Raw genomic sequence first — 19615 nt, 5'->3', positions numbered from 1 at the left:
ATATTATTTCAATAAATTATTATAAATTATTTTTTAAGCAAAAACAAAGTTACCGTCATAAAAACTCCCCTGATTATAAAATGAACGAAACTTGTTTACAACTTCACGAATTCTGTTGCGAGTACTGCTAGCGCGGTCGCATATCCCGCACTAGTCTACGCATACCACGTGACACATACGCGTACCTCTACAGGCCTCATGATGACGTGGGGTCGTCTACGGTCTGATAGACGGCAGTGGGACCCGAAATCATGCGATTGTCCAATCAGATTATGCATACGAACTAGACCACTCCCACTGACCATGATGGGGGGGGGGGGGATACCGGGTCTGATGCAGGAGGGCACAAACGATTTTTCGATAATTTTCCTAAATTTTCAAATCGATGGGGGGCACGTATTTACCCATGTCCTATGACTTTACGCCACTGACTGTAGAGTGTTTTTATCTAAAATGAGCCCCCCTGATTGTGTGCCACAAAACTTTGCTTGCTCCGCTTTCGACCTGCCAAAATTGGTCCCCCCCACAACATGGGCATACAAAAAATGTTCTAGCCTCTCTCTCCAATTTTACTCTCCCCACTCATAGTTAGTGCAAAGCACCTGGGCCACATTATACAAGTCTTATTTTGTATTTTATCAAAATCAAAATCCATATCACGTATACTTTATAGCTATTTTAGTATTTTGTATTTGGATAGTAAACAGACTCAAATTTGCAATAGATTAATAGATATTGCATATACCTATTAATAGAGTAATTGCCACTAGCAGCTTCTCCATTCAATATTCAAACGTTTGAAATGCTTTGGAGAACAAAATGGATATCACTGTAATCGTACAGCAGTATGTTGATGATCGCACAACCACTATTCTCCTCCTTTTGACCATCCTTATGATTGTGTTGTGGAGCCGACGCCCAACCAATCTCCCTCCGGGGCCATGGGCCCCATGGCCCGTTTTGGGTGCCCTTCCCAATTTGATCTTTACAGCATGGTGGACTGGAAACACCAAAGCACATCAGCTGCTATCGTATCTTGCGGGGCGGTACGGTAATGTGTATAGCATGTATGTAGGAAACCGTTTGGTCGTAGTCCTCAATACACACGACGCTATTCGAGAAGCTTTCCGCAACCCCGATATAGCAGCCAGACCAGAAAATTATATTGCGAAGAAATTAAAGAATGGACACGGTAAGTGGGTAAGGTTGATAACGAATACACATTTTTGTGTTTAACTATTTTTCGACTTCAAATGAATTTCTTAGTTAATTTCCGACTTCAAATGAATTTCTAAGGTATTAATTGAGTAATATGGAAATTGCCAGGATACATTGTATCCGCAATGAATTTTCCCCAAAATGTCATTACACACCACATCTTACACAATTACTTGAAATGGGGTTCCATCTCCCATGAAATAGCTTTGTAAACAAAAATAAATGATCAAATGTCAAAGGGCACATCACAACACGCTTTTTATCCACTTGAGTCCCTTTTTCTTAACTTTAGAAGAATTGGTACTTTCTAAAATCTGAAGAAAAAATAGCAGTATGTAAATTTCCATAATCTTTATTTATTTCTGTTGCGTCGCAGCAATTAATACAGTTTGAAAATTACCATTTGTGAAGGTTTAGAAATCATAGTCCTGTGCACTGGATCATATCTTTTAGTTTAATTCTGCAGCAATTGTTCAAAAAAATCCACATTCAGTTAATATAATGTTCCAGTTCCAAGAGGTAGCAGCATTCAAGCAGACACTATTGTCGTTTAAGTATTGTATACTACCCCAATTAGGGGCTATTATTTTCTTCGGAAGCGGGTGGGAAAAAACATACGGGGGGGTTCATACATTATTGGAAAGAAAAATAGGGGGTCAAAATGTTTTTGATGACCAAAATGTAGGGAGTCACAAGATGACCACAGATAGTGTGTTCGTTTTATTTAAAAAACTGATTAATCTTCTGAATAACAGGCATTATTATGGGAACCGGTGCTCCGTGGTATCAGCAACGCAAGTTTACAGCTGTAACTTTCAGTAACTTTGGCATAGGCAAATTTTCCTTCCAAGATCAGATAGCTGATGAAGTTAAGACCATGGCTGCCGAATTCAACAAGTTTGAAGAAAAGCCGTTTGATCCCATGATACTGTTGACTAATGCCATATCTAACGTGATCTGTTCGGTGATTTTTGGAAAACGTTTCGATTACTCTGATGCTGTGTTTCATCGATTGCTTTGGCGTGCGAAAAGACAGGTATTTGTATGAGAAATTATTAGCATGAATAACATGATTAAATACCAATATGAAAACGGAGAATTTGGTATCAATAAAATATGTCATCTCTTTTTATTTACCCGTGAAGAATATTATGGATAAAAAATGAAAAAAGAATGAAAAATACAACTCAGTTAAGAGCACAAAATAATTATTCAAAAAGAACTGTATTGTCGGAAACCAAACAGAACTATCTGATGTGGTTGAGATATAAAATAGCTGTCACATACTTTATGACAATAGAGAATCTGTACTTCGAATACAGATCATTGATTGATATTTGAATCTCTTTAACGGTTTGAAATGAGATATCTTTTGACAAATATTTATACATCAAGAACGGCGCGATCAATTGTCAATGTTTTCTGAAGATAATGTTCTTTCAAGGACACTCTATAATGCGGGTTTGGGACAGTGAAGTGTCATTTTTGTACATGCAAAATGCTGATCTGTATTTCAAAGAACATGACGTTTATCGAGTTTTGTGGCAGGAAGACCTCCAGTTTGTTCCATTTGAAGGCAAAATCTTGTGTCGAAATATTGTTTTTGTTTGTTTTCAAATCCTTTTGACCCCTATATTAACGATGCCAATCCTCCACAATGAAATGGATTAAGGACCGCACTATTCCCAAATTTTACCGACGATTAGTACCAACTAAAATCGTAAGAACTAGCCATGATGGATGGAGTTTTTTATTCAACAAAGAAAACTTGTTCGTATCTTATAGTACTGGAAATTTCAACGGATTGTTGCATTTTATTCAATTCAAAAAGGTACTTGACTTTATAATGACAATATTAATATAGTGTCGTTTCTTATTTTGTGTGTTTTTCAATTTAGGTTGAAAAGATTGGCTCCGGTCTTTTTCAAATCTTTATCCCTGCCTTTGAATACCTCCAACCGAACATCGATGACGAATTGGTGCAGATAAATAATGAACAAAAAGAATTTATTGGCGGTATTATATCCGATCACAAGAAGACATTTGATCCGGATAATTTGCGTGATTATGTAGACGTGTATCTTAATGAAATCCAGCGAAATCAGGGCTCACCAAAATCTTCTGAGCTGAATGATCGTAATCTTGATGCAACTTTGGTGCAATTATTTGTTGCTGGAACTGAAACCACTTCGACAACATTGAGATGGATTCTGTTGTATCTCATTGCAAATCCTGATATCCAGTTGCGAGTTCAAAACGAAATTGACCATGTCGTTGGCCGAAACCGTCTGCCGCGGCTTTCGGATAGAAGTCAGATGCCTTATACGCAAGCTACAATACACGAAGTACAACGAATATCCAGCGTCCCTATAATAGGTGTACCACATTTGGCGTCACGTGATACCACTGTAAAGGGATATACGGTTCCGCAAGGATCGATCGTTGTGCCCAATATATTCAAAGTTGATCACGATCCAGCTGTATGGAATCAACCATGGGAATTAATGCCAGAGAGGTTTATTGACGAAAATGGAAATTTTTGTCCGTCAGAAAATGTGATGCCATTCAGTGTGGGTAAGTTTGTCATGATTAAGCACCAGGAATAACAAAATTGACATAATCGAGCAAAATATACTACATCCCAGTAGACTAACTGGGCAGACTAACTCGATATACCAAAACGGATTTTGGTAATATGAGCCAAAATAATATAATATTGCAAATTTTCCGCTCTTCAGTAGTAATCCCAGCAAACACAAAACGTTTTCGACATCATTCGGCATTCGCGAAAGGTTAGAAAAGGTGGCCAGAAAACGTCGGGTTTTATATACTTCATTAATATATTCTTGTTCATTGATTGGTTAAAAGTGTATCACATGACCAAATATAGTTCTACCATCAGTACTCCTATCCGTAAATAGTACCTCTAAGCCGTAAATAGTATTTTCAATGTCCCGGATGGGCCGTAAATAGTACCTCCAAGCCGTAAATAGTACTTTTGACCAAGCCTTCCGCGTGCGTGCATTCGATGCGACGGAACAGTTCACGCACGCGAAACTGCCATAGCGCGACTTCGCGCTGCTGTAATTGGTTAGCCCGATTTTAGCCTATTCGATTTTTTTGAAGGGCAAAATATAGGTTGTGCTTAAATTGGTCGAGCTGTTCACTCAGGATAGAAGCTGGAGAGTCGAAACGTCAAATAATTTTCTTTTAACCAATCAATGAACAAAGAACATATTAATGAAGTATATAAAACAAATATATACTGCCTTTATTCGATGTTCTGGTTAAAACTATGGTCCCTCGTTGAGATCAATTAATACTATTTTCCTTCGGGGCTGCGCCCCTCAGGAAAATAGTACTATTGATCTCACCTCGGCCCATAGTTTTAACCAGAACCTCTCATGGCATATATATTTGTATAATATAAAGGGCATAAAACGTTTTCATAACATTAAAAACATTTTTTGATAACTTACTGCAAATTCTAACATAATGTTATTCAAGCGTAGACAAAATATTTGACACAAATGTTTGCAAAAAATATTTTACAATAACATTTTTAAAACATATGAAAAATATTGTTGCAGTGTGTTTTCATAGAAAATATTTAAAACATTTTTATGACCTTTATATAACCCGACATTTAATGTTATGAAAACGTTTTTTTTTCTAAAACAAAACACAAAATATAACCTGTTTAAAACGTTTTGAAAACTTTTTTTGTGTAAGTAATTTTTAGAACAAGTCAGCGGGATTGAGGCTGTCCAGAACATCTAAAAGGTTTCCCGTTATACAAATATACTCCTGTAGTCATCTTTACCCCTTACCCTTACAGCATTGTGGACATGACATGACATTGTGACAGGGAGATAGATCAGACAGAAATCGCCAAGTGGTCAAACTAACTATACACTCTATGTGTCATTTTCTCTTTAGGTCGCCGTTCTTGCATTGGTGAAAATTTGGCCAAAATGGAATTGTTCATCTTTGTTTCGCATCTGTTGCACCAATTCACCTTCAAGAAACCTAAAGATGAGACACTCTTACTGGAGGGCATTATGGGTGGAACCTATGTCCCATCTGATTACAAGGTGCAGGCTATCAGGAGAATGTGAGCTTGATTATACCGCAGTCTACTTTTCTAAGACGTAGGATTCGTCAGTCCGATGTAACCAATACCAGCATAGGTCTGACTAACTTCATTAAAAAGTCTAAATAGGTTTGAATATGTATATTTCACTAACTGATATCAATTCATTTATGTAAAGTTTAAAAGTGTAAAGAAACTTTAAAACGTCACAGGTTAAGGTTAAATGCGACATTTTAAACGTTATACTTACAAATTGAGAACCACGCGTCGCAGGTAGACTAAACTATACTTTATTTTTTAAGATTTTGATCAAAAGTTTGTAATTATGCTACCAAATCTTTTCTGGCATTTCAATGTCTTCAGCAGAGTTATAACTTGGTTCCCAGCATTAATTACAAATATGCACGACACATGAAAACTATATACTTTGAAACAGGAATAAAATACATAGGCACAGTAGACTAATACGTACAGTAGACTATGAATTTTGTTAAAATGCAGAGAGAACATGTCTTAGACCGGGTATATTTATACCGGTACACATACGTTCATGAACGTGCTTCTGTGTTGGTAGATATATGATTCAAATTTTGATACAAACACAAGAAAGTAATTGGAATCTTCAGATGGTACTCCATCTTATACCGTATCAGTGAGAGCTTGACTGTTGTCACTTTCATTAGTGACCTTCAATCTGCATCGAAAGGAATGAGCCAACTCCCAAACCAATCAAAGCAAACGTTAGAAATAATGCAAAACAGGCATTAATTGTGTATAATGCACAGGTGCGCACCCCGCGTACTACGTACTGCCTTTATATTTGCTTGTATTTTCCAACATTTTTAGTGACAATTGTGTAATAAATATAACAAAAATCATGTATTTTTTTCTCGTGTATGAAATAGGTTAATAAAATAATGCGTATCATATCTTGGTGTAGATTATTTATCCAGTAGTTCAAAACATTATTTTGTAAATTAAATCTAAGACTGGAACTAAAATTTGCAACTCACTTTGCTACGTTGCGTCCGAAAACTTCGGACTTCGTCAGGAATCTGATTGATGATTGATGATGATCCTTGATAGAGAGGAGAGGTGGTTTGAAAGAGGGGTCAGAGAATCGATTTGGGAGAGAGTGGAGGAGCCCTCCATCAACAAGAAAGGGGGACTCCGTTTTCAGTTGTCACATGCATGGGACCCGGCGTTACGAGACATTCCTCGCCGTCTGACGTCACAACACCTGACGTCATCACACCATCATCAATCAGATGCCTGACAAAGTCCGAAGTTTTCGGATGCAACGTGGCAAAGTGAGTTGCAAATTTTAGTTCCAGTATTAGATTTAATTTACAAAATAATAATGCGTATCACTTGTTGCTCGAATTTATATACCCAAAGCAAAAATGTACAGTTTACGCATGCGTTTGCTGAGAGAACCTCGTTTTGTTAATAAGATGACGGATCCGTGCAAAGGGGAGAATTTTGTTTTTATTGACTGTAATTTCTTTTTGATTTTCTGTTTACTGTCATTGTAACTTTATTGAAGTAGTGCATTAAATGAGTATTAAACAACCCACAATGATCTCAACAGACGGTAAAAATTTCAACAAAAATATGTTTAACATTATGTCACTGAGGTGTTTGTAGAAAACTTAATTACCATGGTTTTCGCCATATTTTACTGTTTCTTATGGTTAACATTGAAGGGATTAAACATAAACGGTCTACCTTGCAAGAACTCCATAAGCCACACTGCTTATGGACTTATATAGCTTTGCTCCAAAGCCGACCTATTTTCCACCCAATAGAAAGAAAAAATGAAAAACCATGCCATATCCCCTCTGACACACTAGTAAAGACCGGCCGTAGGTCGTATAAGCTTTTCCGTACTGTTTTCCCAAGCCTTTTTAGAGCGTTTTATTTAAACGGCGCCCCATGAATGTGTGCCAAAAGTCGGTGGCCCCCCTCTCTGGTTGCCAGAAATTGCTTGCCCCCCCTTTCGGCTCGCCAACCCCCCCATTTTACTCTCTCTCAGGGCTCATAATAATTGCACAGCCTCTAAACATGACAAACAAATAACAAACAATACCTACACAATACAATTTGTGCGTGTGATTTAAATGAACAAAGTAAACATGAGATAAATCAATTGTCACAAAATGCCAGAATAAACAAATGTGTCTTCATAGAAGATTTAAATTGTACAAGAGTCTTATAGTATTTCACATTATATGAAAAATCGTTCCAAAGTTCAATCGTTCCAAGTATGGGACAAACTTTGAGTATATTTTTGAAACGAAGAAAAATTGAGAGATTGAACTATTACGATGTCGTGGAGAAATCAGGTTGCAGTTACGTTTTTACTGAAGTATCTCCATCACCGAACTGTGATATTTTGCTGGACTAGCATAGAGTGTTATCTGTCTGTCAAGTGGAGCAGAAAGCTTGCTCAAGAGATCTCCGAGAGAGGAGCTTAAGGTCAACATAGAAGACCATTTGGAGAACACTAGCAGAGTAGCTGGGGTAGTGAAAGTATAGTCATCAGGACTTTGGACTGAGATTGTGGTAGATAGGATCGCGGACATTGCCGGATCTTGGATCAAGAACTGAGACCATCAACGGAATCTCATTAGAAAGTCAGCCAACCAAGATCTCCAGGCTTAGCTAAGTAACCATAGCATAAAGAAAGAGTTATTGTAAATTAAGTAATTGTTGTAACATTGTATAAGGATTGATTGATAGCCATACTGCACTAATTAATAAATAGTCATAAGTGTTTTAAGTAATAAACAGTGTGTTTGTGTGTTTGGTGTTGCGTGAACCCGAAGCAGGTGATTTTGGCCTGGGTCATTTTGGTGACCATAACAGATTTGTCACCCAAGGGCAAATAAGAAATAAATTAAATAAATAAAATATAGACACACAAAGTCCATGGTTTAAAGTCCACTTTTAACAATTGCTATTAACCAAAAACAAAAACAAATTTGTTTGCAGTACCAGGTCTGAAAATGCAATTAGCAAGTCTGTTTTTTATTTGTTGTTTTTGAATACAAACAAGTACTGCAATGCGGTATCTTTTTAAAAATATTGCAAGAAGATAAAACACATGCAATCAACGCCTTTCAACCTTCATTAACCCTAATAGGCATGAGTTACTACAAAATACTACAAACAACTTCACTGCACGCTTTTGTTGGCCCTGCCAGCGAAAGACCCGTGGCTAAAGTGTCGGCGATCTAGTGCTTAGGGGTCTTGGTTTCGAATCCCACCCAGAGCAAACAACTAGTAACTTCTTTGTTTGTTTTCTATATTTATTCCTTCCTTCTTTTCCTCCCAGTCGCCAAAAAACTCTTCGGTATTTAGGGTAAAAAAAATAAAACAGACAAAATTCCCACTGTTCACCAACTCTACAAGTTCGAATTGAGCTGAAATGTCAGCATGTTCTTTTTTCCTTGGGGGAGGGGGGTGATTGGAATCGTAGCAGGTAACGGGCAAGCTCTGATCTAAATACAGTAACGGGTGTCAGCTCAGGTGTATGGTGGATTGACCAAGTATTTAGCTATTATGAAATGAGCAAACGAACTTTTATTTTGCCTTATTTTGTATTTTATCAAATTCAAAATATATATCACGTATACGTTATGGCTATTTTTGCATTTTATATTTGTCAAGTCAACATACTTAAATTTGTAATAGATTCAGAGATATCGCATATGCCCAAGAGAATTTGACCCACTAAGTTGGACACTAGCGCCTTCTACATTTAAGATTCAATCGCTTCAAATGCTTTGGTGAATGAACATGGATGTAACTGTAATTGTACACCAGTTTGTTGATGTTCGCACGACCACTGTTCTCCTCCTTTTGACCATCCTTATGATTGTGTTGTGGAGCCGACGCCGACCCAATCTCCCTCCTGGACCATGGGCCCCATGGCCCGTTTTGGGTGCCCTTCCCAATTTGATCTTTACAGCATGGTGGACTGGAAACACCAAAGTCAATCAGCTACTATCATATCTTGCGGGACAGTACGGTAATGTGTATAGCATGTATGTAGGAAACCGTTTGGTTGTAGTCCTCAATACACACGACGCTATTCGAGAAGCTTTCCGCAATCCGGATATAGCAGCTAGACCAGAAAATTCTACTAGGAAGAAGCTAAAGAATGGACACGGTAAGTGGGCAAGGTTGATAACGAATACACATTATTTTTTATGTGTGTTTAGCTATTTTCCGATTTGAAATGAATTTCTTATAATGTAGGTATTAATGTTATTTTGATTAAATAGCTGTCGTCTGATAAACATATTAAGCACACAAACCCTTAAAGGAAGTGAATTGAATACGACCATTTGCCGAATTCATCGGATCCATTAGATTTCACAGATGTACCTTTAAAGGTAATTGCCTCGTGCTAAACCCCCCCCGGGGGGGGGGGGGTCACGCAGTACTTGACTTGCTACGCACCCGCGTCCAAGAAAAACGTCTAAAAGGGTATGTTTTTCACCACACAGCGGCGTCGACGTCTTTTTGAAAAAGGGGTACTTTTTCAGAAGGCATCGCCATTTAGGGGTCCCTTTTCAGCCAAATCCTTAGACGTTTAGGGTTAGTAATAATATTGTTTGAGTGAGTTTGCACTAATTTGATTAAAATCACCACTTTTTAATTGATTCTTGTTACTTTTGTGCATGTTTTCTTCACTATCTATATGTCTGCAACATCAAAAAGACACCTTGGGTATCAAATTTTCCTGTTTACGCCACTTAGGGTATCAATATAGATATTTAAGTTGACGCCATTTAGGGTATGGTTGTTGCATGTTCTACGCCATTTAGGGTAGGATTTTGCATGTGTTTCGCCATTAAGGGTGCAATTTGGTTATGTGAAAATTCGCCATTAAGGGTGCATTTCAGAGGTGTTCGGACGCGGGTGGGAGGCACTTTTGTGTGAGAGTGAGCCGCCCCCGGGGCTAAAACCTATTGAACAAACAGCAGATACCAATGTTTAACTTTTGTTCCTGTCGCGTCGCAGCAAAAAAAAAATTCTATTGTGAAGGATTTTTAATTTATGAAGGTTTTGAAATTTGTTTTTAATCAAAGTCCTATACCCTGGACCATATTTTTAATTCTGCAGTAATTGCTTAAGAAGGTCCACATTCAGCTAAATCAAACCTATTTCAACATAATATTTTTGTTCCAAGATGTACCGTGAATCAAACAGACACAAAGAATTGCTCTCTAAATAGTACTAGCGCAATTAAATACTTTCGTAAAATGTATTTCTCTATTAGAAAATATTGCTGAACTGATTATTATTACTTGTCAATTTTGCATTAAGGCATTGCTACGGCAAACGGTGATGCGTGGTATCAGCAACGCAAGTTTTCAGCAGTAACTTTAAGTAACTTCGGCATAGGCAAATCTTCTTTCCAAGATCAGATAGCTGAGGAAGTTAAGGCCGTTGCAGCCGAATTCAACAAGTTCGACGAAAAGCCGTTTGATCCCACCTTATTCTTGAGTAATGCCACTTCTAACGTGATCTGTTCGGTGATTTTTGGAAAACGTTTCGATTACTCTGACGCTGTGTTTCATCAATTGCTTAGGCTTGTGAACAGACAGGTATTCGTATAAGAACTTATTAAAGGAGTGTTTTGTGATTCTAGCATACTCTTATTATAGTATGTTTGAGTAGATATCCACGAAAAAAGTTTATTCCCAAATTTCAGTTGATTTTCATTTTTCATTTGCGAGGTATGCATGATCATGTACATCTATGATAGACTATGCTGTAATTTCGTTCCGTTAAACAGAACGTAAATTCAAATGTGATAATGTGTTTTTGCTAAAAGAATGAATATGCAAGAAAAATTGTGCACCAACAAATATTATGCAGTCAGATGTTATAAAATTCTCAATTTGTTTGTGAAAATGGAGGATGAGGTTATGAATCACGAAATGCACCTTTAAGTACCAATGTAAAAACGGAGAATTTAGTATAAGTAAAAATTTCATTTCTTTTTCCATTGTATAACCCGAACCCGTATTTTAATACCCGAATAATACAGAACTTTAATAGCTGATGTGGTCATGTGGTTGAGGAATAAAATAGCTACCACATACTTGGACAATAGCTGCTCATGCGCAGTAATTTGTCCTCAGGATACAGATTATTGACTGGTGTTTAAATCCGTGTCATTTCTTATTTTGTGTGTTATTTAATTTAGGTTGAAAAGATTGGCTCCGGTCTTTTTCAAATCTTTGTCCCTGCCTTTGAATACATCCATCCGAACATCGATGACGAATTGTTGCAGATTAATATTGAACAAAAAGAATTTATTGGCGGTATAGTATCTGATCACAAGAAGACATTTGATCCGGATAATTTGCGTGATTATGTAGACGTGTATCTTAATGAAATCCAGCGAAATCAGGGCTCATCAAAATCTTCTGAGCTGAATGATCCTAATCTTCTTTCGACTTTGGTGCAATTATTTGTTACTGGAACTGAAACCGCTTCGACAACAATTAGATGGATTCTGTTGTATCTCATTGCAAATCCTGATGTCCAGTTGCGAGTTCAAAACGAAATTGACCATGTCGTTGGCCGAAACCGTCTACCACGACTTTCGGATAGAAGTCAGATGCCTTATACACAAGCTACAATACACGAAGTACAGCGAATATCCAGCGTCGTTGTATTGGGTATACCACATATGACGTCACGTGATACCACTGTAAAGGGATATACAGTTCCGCAAGGATCGCTCGTTGTGCCCAATATGTACAAAGTTGATCACGATCAAGCAGTATGGAACCAGCCATGGGAATTAAAGCCAGAGAGGTTTATTGACGAGAATGGGACTTTTTTTCCGTCAGAAAACGTATTGCCATTCAGTGTGGGTAAGTTTGAAAGCGTCAGGAACAATAAAATGTACACGATTGAGGCCTGCTCGATCTCTCCATTGCAAATTTATCCGCGTTTCAGTAGAAATGTCTCAGTAAAGTAATTTTTAGAACTGGTCAGCGGGAGGACTGTCCAGACCATCTGAACGAACTGTTGCCCGGTATACAAATGTTCGTCCTTTTGCCATCTTTGTACCTTCCCCTTAACAAGCTTTGACAACTGCACCCATCGTATAGTAATCGTAGATGCATTGCCATAATTATTATTCTTGTCGCGGCTCGCGGGCCATTTTTGGGATGTGGGCCCACTGTGAGAAAATGTTGAATGTTAGGTGCATTCTGAGGCCTTGAGCGGCTTCAGATGCTGAATGGAACAAAATAACCCAATGTGAGGGAATGACAAGATTATTTACGTACACTCCAATAATTTCATACTTTTATTTGCCCGTGCAAACATTTGGACTTACCAGAAATTAGTCAATTAAAGAGTTTGGTTCCAAAAGGCATTAAGTGCAAAAGCTGCTTTGTGGATTTTTTTATTTGAAGATATTCCTAAGCGTAGCAATAACCTTGCCAATCTAATAACATTAGAGCAGTATAATAGTTATAACAATTTTTTGGCTGTTTAAAAAAAAACAACTCCCACGTACGTGCGAAGAAGAAAACAATAAATATAAAAGAATCGTTTTTTGTTCCAAAAGGTATTAAGTCCAACGGCAGCTATTTTAAAACTTGGCATTGGATAATTTTAGGGGACAAAATGATATTGAAAATAGTTGAGAATAAGCTAGAGTTACAAACATATCCGTTCCAATCGTTAAATGTTATTTAAACTTTAAAATGTAAAAAGTAAAAAAAAATACCGGAAATATGTGAAATATGTGAAACAAGGCCGCTATTGGACTTTTGGAAACAACCTCTTCAATGGCTAAGTCACAGAGACAGAACAGCATTACAGACACTATAATACTCTGTTGTGTTGTTTCCTCTGCAGGTCGCCGTTCCTGCATCGGTGAAAATTTGGCCAAAAAGGAAATGTTCATCTTTGTCTCGCATCTGTTGCACCAATTTACCTTCAAGAAACCTAAAGATGAAATTCTTTCATTGGAGGGAATAATGGGCGGAGCCTATACCCCATCTGATTACAAGGTGCAGGCTATCAAGAGAATTTGACCTTTTTTTTATCTTTATCTTTCGACAGCCATGGTAGTACTGTCTATGATTTATTAAATATTTTCAACAAAATAAGATGGCTGATTTTATGAACACAAACAACATAAAACAACAATGACATAGATGTTGTGACGATATATATATTTATATCCCGCGTCCTTCTATTTTCATGTATTATTTAATCAAAATTATAGTGTCATTCACCCCGAGTGAGAAATCACTCTCCCGTATCATTTTTAGTTTTGTTTTGGTGGCGTCAATATTGTGTGTATTAATTATAGGCATGTAGTAAGCAATTCATATCAAAATTTGACGAGTTAAGTTATTTTGCACTGGACATCATGGGCGTTGGCCGCCAATCGATTTCAGCTATATGTGACATGTCCGCATATGTTATCAATGGAGTGTACAATTATATGCATTGAATATTGAAGCTTGCTTTCTTTAATCAGTCCTTATAAGCGCGGCTTTGTATTGTGCCTGATTGTTCATTAAGCCGTCATAAACTGTGGCGTGGTATGTAGATCTAAACATTCAACCTATGTGGCTATTTTGTAATTTATTGACAAAATTAGTAATTCTGTTGAAAACAATGAGACAACTGTTGGGATTTTCTTAGACTTGTCAAAAGCCTTTGACACTATCGACCACAATATTTTATTACACAAATTGGAACATAGTGGTTTTAGAGGAAACGTTTTAAAATGGTTTGAAGATTACTTACATAAACAATATGTGTATTACAAATTCTTGTAAATCTGAATATAAAGATATAATATTTGGAGTACCTCAAGGCTCCATCCCAGGCCCATTATTGATAATTTTGTATGTTAATGATATCATAAATACTTCCACCATTCTAAAAGTTGTCTTGTTTGCCGATGATACTACTATAACCTATTCACATAAGGACATTGTGTCCAAATACGATCTTATCAACAATGAATTAAATGAAGTTAATAATTGGTTTAAGGCTAATAAGCTATCAGTGAATGCAAGCAAGACTAATCATATGGTGCTTGGTACACATCACAAAACATCACGCGTATTGTACAATGCTACCAATAATATTATATTAGATAATGTAATCCTGACAAGGATGAATAAGACCAAATTTCTTGGAGTGACAATTGATGAGAATCCAACCTGGAAATTTCATCTCAAAGAATATATCTAGAGGTGTTGGTGTAATTTAATACTTCCTGACATAAACTACGATATCTTAGCATGGGGAAATACTTGTCAAAAATATTTGGAAAAGATTTTCAAACTTCAAAAAGAAAGCCCTTAGAATGATATCGAATAGTCACTTTTTAAGTCACTCAGCCCCTATTTTCAAGAATTACAATTTCCTTAATGTTTATGATACTTATGATCTTATGATATTTTTCCACGTTTCCAATTTTACATGTGATGTAGATAGCTTAGGCGATGCCAAACCCAAATACTTCTTAACTTTATATCTTGCTTAGGGTTATTTGCAAATTGGCTTAGAAGAAAGTTCAAAACCTCTCACCGCTTTTGTGACACAAGATGGCCTATTTGAATTTCAAAGAATGCCATTTGGCCTTCATAACGCTCCGGCTACGTTTCAGCGCGCTATGCAAGAAGTTTTGAGAAGTCTTAACTGGCAGTTTGTTCTATGTTATCTTGATGACGTCATCATTAATTCAGTAAGCATGTATGTCATCTAAAACAAGTGTTTGACCGTTTTCGTCAAGCTGGTCTAAAACTACAGCCAAAGAAATGTTCATTTGGTCAGAAAAAAAGTGAAATACTTGGATCATATAGTGAGTGAAAATGGTGTTGCGACAGATCCTGACAAAGTCAAAATTGTGAAGGAGTATCCCCTACCTACCAAGGTCATTTTGGGGTTTTGAAGGGTACTACAGAAAATACATCACAGATTTGTGTAAGAGTACAGAACCCCTCACCAATTTAACAAGAAAAGAAGTGCACTTCATTTGGGATGAAGTGCAAAACTGCTTTTGAAACACTCAGACAAAGGTTGCAAGAACGTTTTGAAAGAATTATTTTTCCAAACAAGAACTTTATCACTAAATGGATTTGATTAATTCCCTTTCAAGTCGTTTATGAATAGCCTCAGATTTTACCATATTTATTTTGCACCAAGAGAGTTTTATCAAAATGATCAAGAGTATAAAAAAGATCCCTAAAAGATTCCAAATCTTGTAAAAAACAAGTTGTGTCATCAGCCAAAAGACTAACCTTTTTTTCCCTTATCTCCAATGCCATTAATTTTGTCATTTTCCCATATACCAATACACTTCAATCACGCACATAATCGGACAACCCTGAAATACGTTCTAACAAAATTTCATCAGATAAAAACCCATTGCTTGAAATGAAACATTTTCTATTGCAATAAAATGTTTTCACCCCTTGAATAAAATAATTTCTAACAAATGCCTCCAAAACTTGAAATAAATAATCATGTTCCACACTATCAAATGTTTTTTCAATATCTAACAAGACACTGGAACCTGAAATATCGTTCTAATCACAATAATCAATAATATCAATAATTGTTCTGATATTATTACCAATATTTCTCCCCTTAATAAAGCCATACTAATCTTCATGGATAATTTCATGCAAAAATAATTTAAATCGATTTGCCATGATTTTAGCAATAAGTTTATAATCAGTGTTAAGGAGAGAAATAGGCATATAATTCCTAATAAAATCTTTGTCTCTTTAGGTAATAGGGTCACTACACCAGCACGCAGAGAGATAGACATGAAAACCTTGTCAAAAAAGTAGAATTCCACAGGCATCCCATCATACCCAGGAGTTTTATTCAGGTTCATGGTCCTCAAAGATTGAACAATTAAGTAATAAATTGGTATATTCAATTTAGTTGTCACTAGAACTGTTTACTAGAAAGTTGATGAATATTCATAATACCCAAAAATGAAATTACATTATCCTTATTATTTGGAGTAGATTTTGAGATATAAAGACCCATAAAAACATTTTACTGGAGTCAGGTCAACTAGACTGCTGCCCTCATTCGTCAATCAGTACATGCGCAGTGTAGACGGCTGGTGGAATAAGACTACAGGTCAACACTAATCGAATTAGTCTTAGACCTCAGTCGTTTTGTTAACCTAACTACAGTGAAGGTGATTCATAATGTATTTTTGATCTGAAATAGGGGATCCATTTACATCTTTTAAAAAATAAATACTTTTCTTTTCATTGGTACGTTTTTCAAGATTACAAAAATATATGGTACTTCTTTCACCATGTTCAGCCCATCTTATTCTGGATCTAACAATTATACCAGCAGTTTCATTGTCAATGATTTTGTTTAAATCCTCTTGTAATTCAATCATTTGTCCAGGAATTTGCTGCAGATTTTAATGACTCGGCAGGTTTGAGGATGTCTTATCGCCTAAGTTGTTCCATAGGCCCATAGAACAACTTAATTTTGCATGCACCAGGGGACTTAAGCAGTGCAGCAGAAATTGTGACAATCAATCTGAAATGGATGATGAAATAATGATATTATTTTTTCTTTGGTGTCATATCCCGGCATAAATGAAGTGCACCAAGAACCACTCATTCAAAATCTGTTTTTCTCATTCAATCTGTTTGTCTCTGGGCAGTGACAAGAGCTTTATGCTATAAAAAGAGGGGATACACAATCTAAATGATCTTTGTATAGACAGGTAATGCATATTTCCAGTCTATGACTTGTTGAGAAAAACAATAAATCTATAAATGTCAATCATTTTAGGTGCAAAATTACACAAAGGCTATGGTAATAATTTTAAAAATAGCTACTTTGTAGTACATTTGAGTCATTTAAAGGCAATTCGGTAGCCATTTTTTTAAAAGCGCCCTCTATCACAGCTTTTCAGTTACAAAAGTGGGTTTGAGTCAATATTACAAGCTATTACACCATATTTGCAAATACATGAAATTTGAAAATAAAATCTAACAATTACCTGAAATTGCAATTTAAATGCCATTATATGGGATTTTATGGCATTTTGTCGACCATTTAAAAGGAAGCCGCCCTCTATCATTGTTTTTCGTTTACAACATTAAGCTTAAGTCAATATTACACCATAATTATTTGCAAATAAAAAAATTAAAAAAATGCTATTAAAAGGGCATTTCGTGATCCACAGCATCATCCCCCACTTTTCAAAAAAAAAAGTTGAGATTTTTATATCACTGGAAACCTCTGGCTACATAATGTTTATGTCTTGTAGATAATTCATTCAGCAAAGATATCGTGAAATTTGAATTTCGTTCTGGTATACCAGAACGAAATTACAACACATTGTCTATGGAGCAGTGTAATACACATAATCATGCATAACTCGCAAACACAAAATCGGAATCAACTGAAATTTTGGGAATAAGCTTTTTCAGTGGATACGAGGGGCAGTCAGTATGTTTTAAGAGTTGGCTCGTGACGTCATTTGTGGATCGTTTTCATGGCATTTCTCAATGATTACATTTCACTGTACCTTTGTCTTTCAAACAACACATGTTGTATTTTCTATATTTTCTCGGGAATTAAAGAATGGAGAATGCTGCCGTTTGGAACAGTAATAGAACACGAACTACCAGTTCATTAAACCATGTTTGTTGGGCTGGAAAGGTTTTAGTTTATTTAAAATGCGTGATCAAATAATGTCTTATTTTTGACAAAAACAAGGCTTTTCTTTCTTTAAAAATCTTGCTATTGCCAAAAAGAGCAAACGTGGAAATTTAAATTTTTTTGCCAGTTCTGTTGACTAATCTCTAAACATTTAAACGGGAGTCTCCCTAGAAAATATTTGAACCCGTCATTAAAATATAACTGTTATTCTACCATTGTTACATTTATACAAAAAGTAGTGGTACATAGAGAGACCATCGTTTGAATGAGAAATTAATTTTTAAAACTTTTCTGTTCATTTCAGGTTGAGATCATCCATAAAAATTCATATGAATATTTAAATTACAATTTTCATAGCATTTTGTAATATTTTAGGCCCTATTTACATGGAATTTTTTGCAATTTTCGTGCATTTCCACCATGTTGTATCGGTCATCCCACCTACGCATGCGCAGATTGTTGTTTGATTTGCACCAGTTATCATCGCACTGAGTACCAGCTCTCACACGTGACCAGTCATTATATTTTAGTATGTTTAATTTTGGAGATAATTGATGTCATTTGTAATAACTTTTTTTCATTTTCGCCATTTTTGCAGAATAATTTCGCTTCCATTCAAGCCCTAAAGTTGTTGAAGTTTCCAGACGTCCCATTTCCACCAAAGTTTAATGACAAGTCTCATATTTTACCAAATGCAAACTGAGGACCTTGTGCTTATTCCTGCCCAAAACTAGCCATATGCACCTTGTACTTTTGCTGTTCTCGGACATTGTAAACACGTGTTTTTTCTGTAATTTAAAAGGCCCGCCTTTTTGCGTGATTTGGCAGTGTCCCTAGACCATTGATTTTATGCTAATGCTGTTACGTAATCATGTGTATGATATAATTTTTACATGTTTTGTATGAAAGACAAAGGTACAGTGTTTATGTAATCATTGAGAAATTCCATGAAAACAATCCACAAATGACGTCACGAGGCAACTCTTAAAACATACTGACTGCCCCTCGTATCTACTGAAAAATGTCATAAAAAGAGGATGCCAGGATCACGAAAGACTCCCTTAAAATGCCATTATATGGGATTCTGGCGGCCATTTAAGAAAGCGCCCTCACCGCTTAACCCGGGGTCGAAATTGTTACAGATTTCAATTCCCATAATGAGTAAGGTTTGTAAAAGTGAAATACGTTATTATATTCATGAATGCGAACTACCATGCTTACATTACATGTGGTTTTTTTTATCAGAGAGCAGGGATGTTGCATCGGAGAAGGGTTACCAATCTTGCATGAATTAAACAGTGTGTGACGTATAACGTTAAATTTAACAAATCCGAAGCCATGAATATTGAGTTCATAAGTTATGGTATTATAAAGTTGGAAATTGAGATATCGGCCTTCAAAAATATTATTGACAATGTTGAGGGCAGGAATTCCCTTCAAAAAATGTCTCAAAAAATACAAGATGCCAGTTATATTCCGGTCTGAAACTATCAGACAATATTTTTAACGTTAATAATATTACAAATTCGCAACAAACCCAAATTGTGAAAAAATCGCCCCTTGGCAGAGTTTTGGCTATTTCTCCATTCA

General features: G+C 36.2%; 2 protein-coding genes across 2 annotated transcripts; both read left to right on the top strand.

The window, feature by feature from the left end:
- The first annotated feature begins 1065 nt into the window (after nucleotides 1–1065).
- Nucleotides 1066–5336, top strand: LOC140157597 (cytochrome P450 2U1-like). The gene is made up of 4 exons (XM_072180837.1): nucleotides 1066–1192; nucleotides 1974–2182; nucleotides 3117–3792; nucleotides 5158–5336. Exons 1-4 carry the CDS (start codon nucleotides 1066–1068, stop codon nucleotides 5334–5336), a joined length of 1191 nt encoding a protein of 396 aa, XP_072036938.1.
- Nucleotides 5337–9358: 4022 nt separating this feature from the next.
- LOC140157596 (cytochrome P450 2U1-like) lies at nucleotides 9359–13386 on the top strand. Its single transcript, XM_072180836.1, has 4 exons — nucleotides 9359–9485; nucleotides 10649–10857; nucleotides 11535–12210; nucleotides 13208–13386. Exons 1-4 carry the CDS (start codon nucleotides 9359–9361, stop codon nucleotides 13384–13386), a joined length of 1191 nt encoding a protein of 396 aa, XP_072036937.1.
- Nucleotides 13387–19615: the final 6229 nt, after the last annotated feature.

This window comes from Amphiura filiformis, chromosome 7 (assembly GCF_039555335.1).
Source record: "Amphiura filiformis chromosome 7, Afil_fr2py, whole genome shotgun sequence".
NCBI classification, from domain to species: Eukaryota; Metazoa; Echinodermata; class Ophiuroidea; order Amphilepidida; family Amphiuridae; genus Amphiura; species Amphiura filiformis.
Note: the sequence above shows the minus strand (reverse complement) of the source record. Positions and strands in the feature narration are given on the sequence as shown.

Excerpts from the sequence above, each read along its gene's own strand:
- LOC140157597 (XM_072180837.1), top strand. The coding sequence starts at position 1,066 with ATGTATGTAGGAAACCGTTTGGTCGTAGTCCTCAATACACACGACGCT. Across the intron at positions 1,193-1,973 it reads GAAATTAAAGAATGGACACG|GCATTATTATGGGAACCGGT; the intron begins GTAAGTGGGTAA and ends TCTGAATAACAG. Across the intron at positions 2,183-3,116 it reads TATCTAACGTGATCTGTTCG|GTTGAAAAGATTGGCTCCGG; the intron begins GTGATTTTTGGA and ends TTTTCAATTTAG.
- LOC140157596 (XM_072180836.1), top strand. The coding sequence starts at position 9,359 with ATGTATGTAGGAAACCGTTTGGTTGTAGTCCTCAATACACACGACGCT. Across the intron at positions 9,486-10,648 it reads GAAGCTAAAGAATGGACACG|GCATTGCTACGGCAAACGGT; the intron begins GTAAGTGGGCAA and ends TTTTGCATTAAG. Across the intron at positions 10,858-11,534 it reads CTTCTAACGTGATCTGTTCG|GTTGAAAAGATTGGCTCCGG; the intron begins GTGATTTTTGGA and ends TATTTAATTTAG.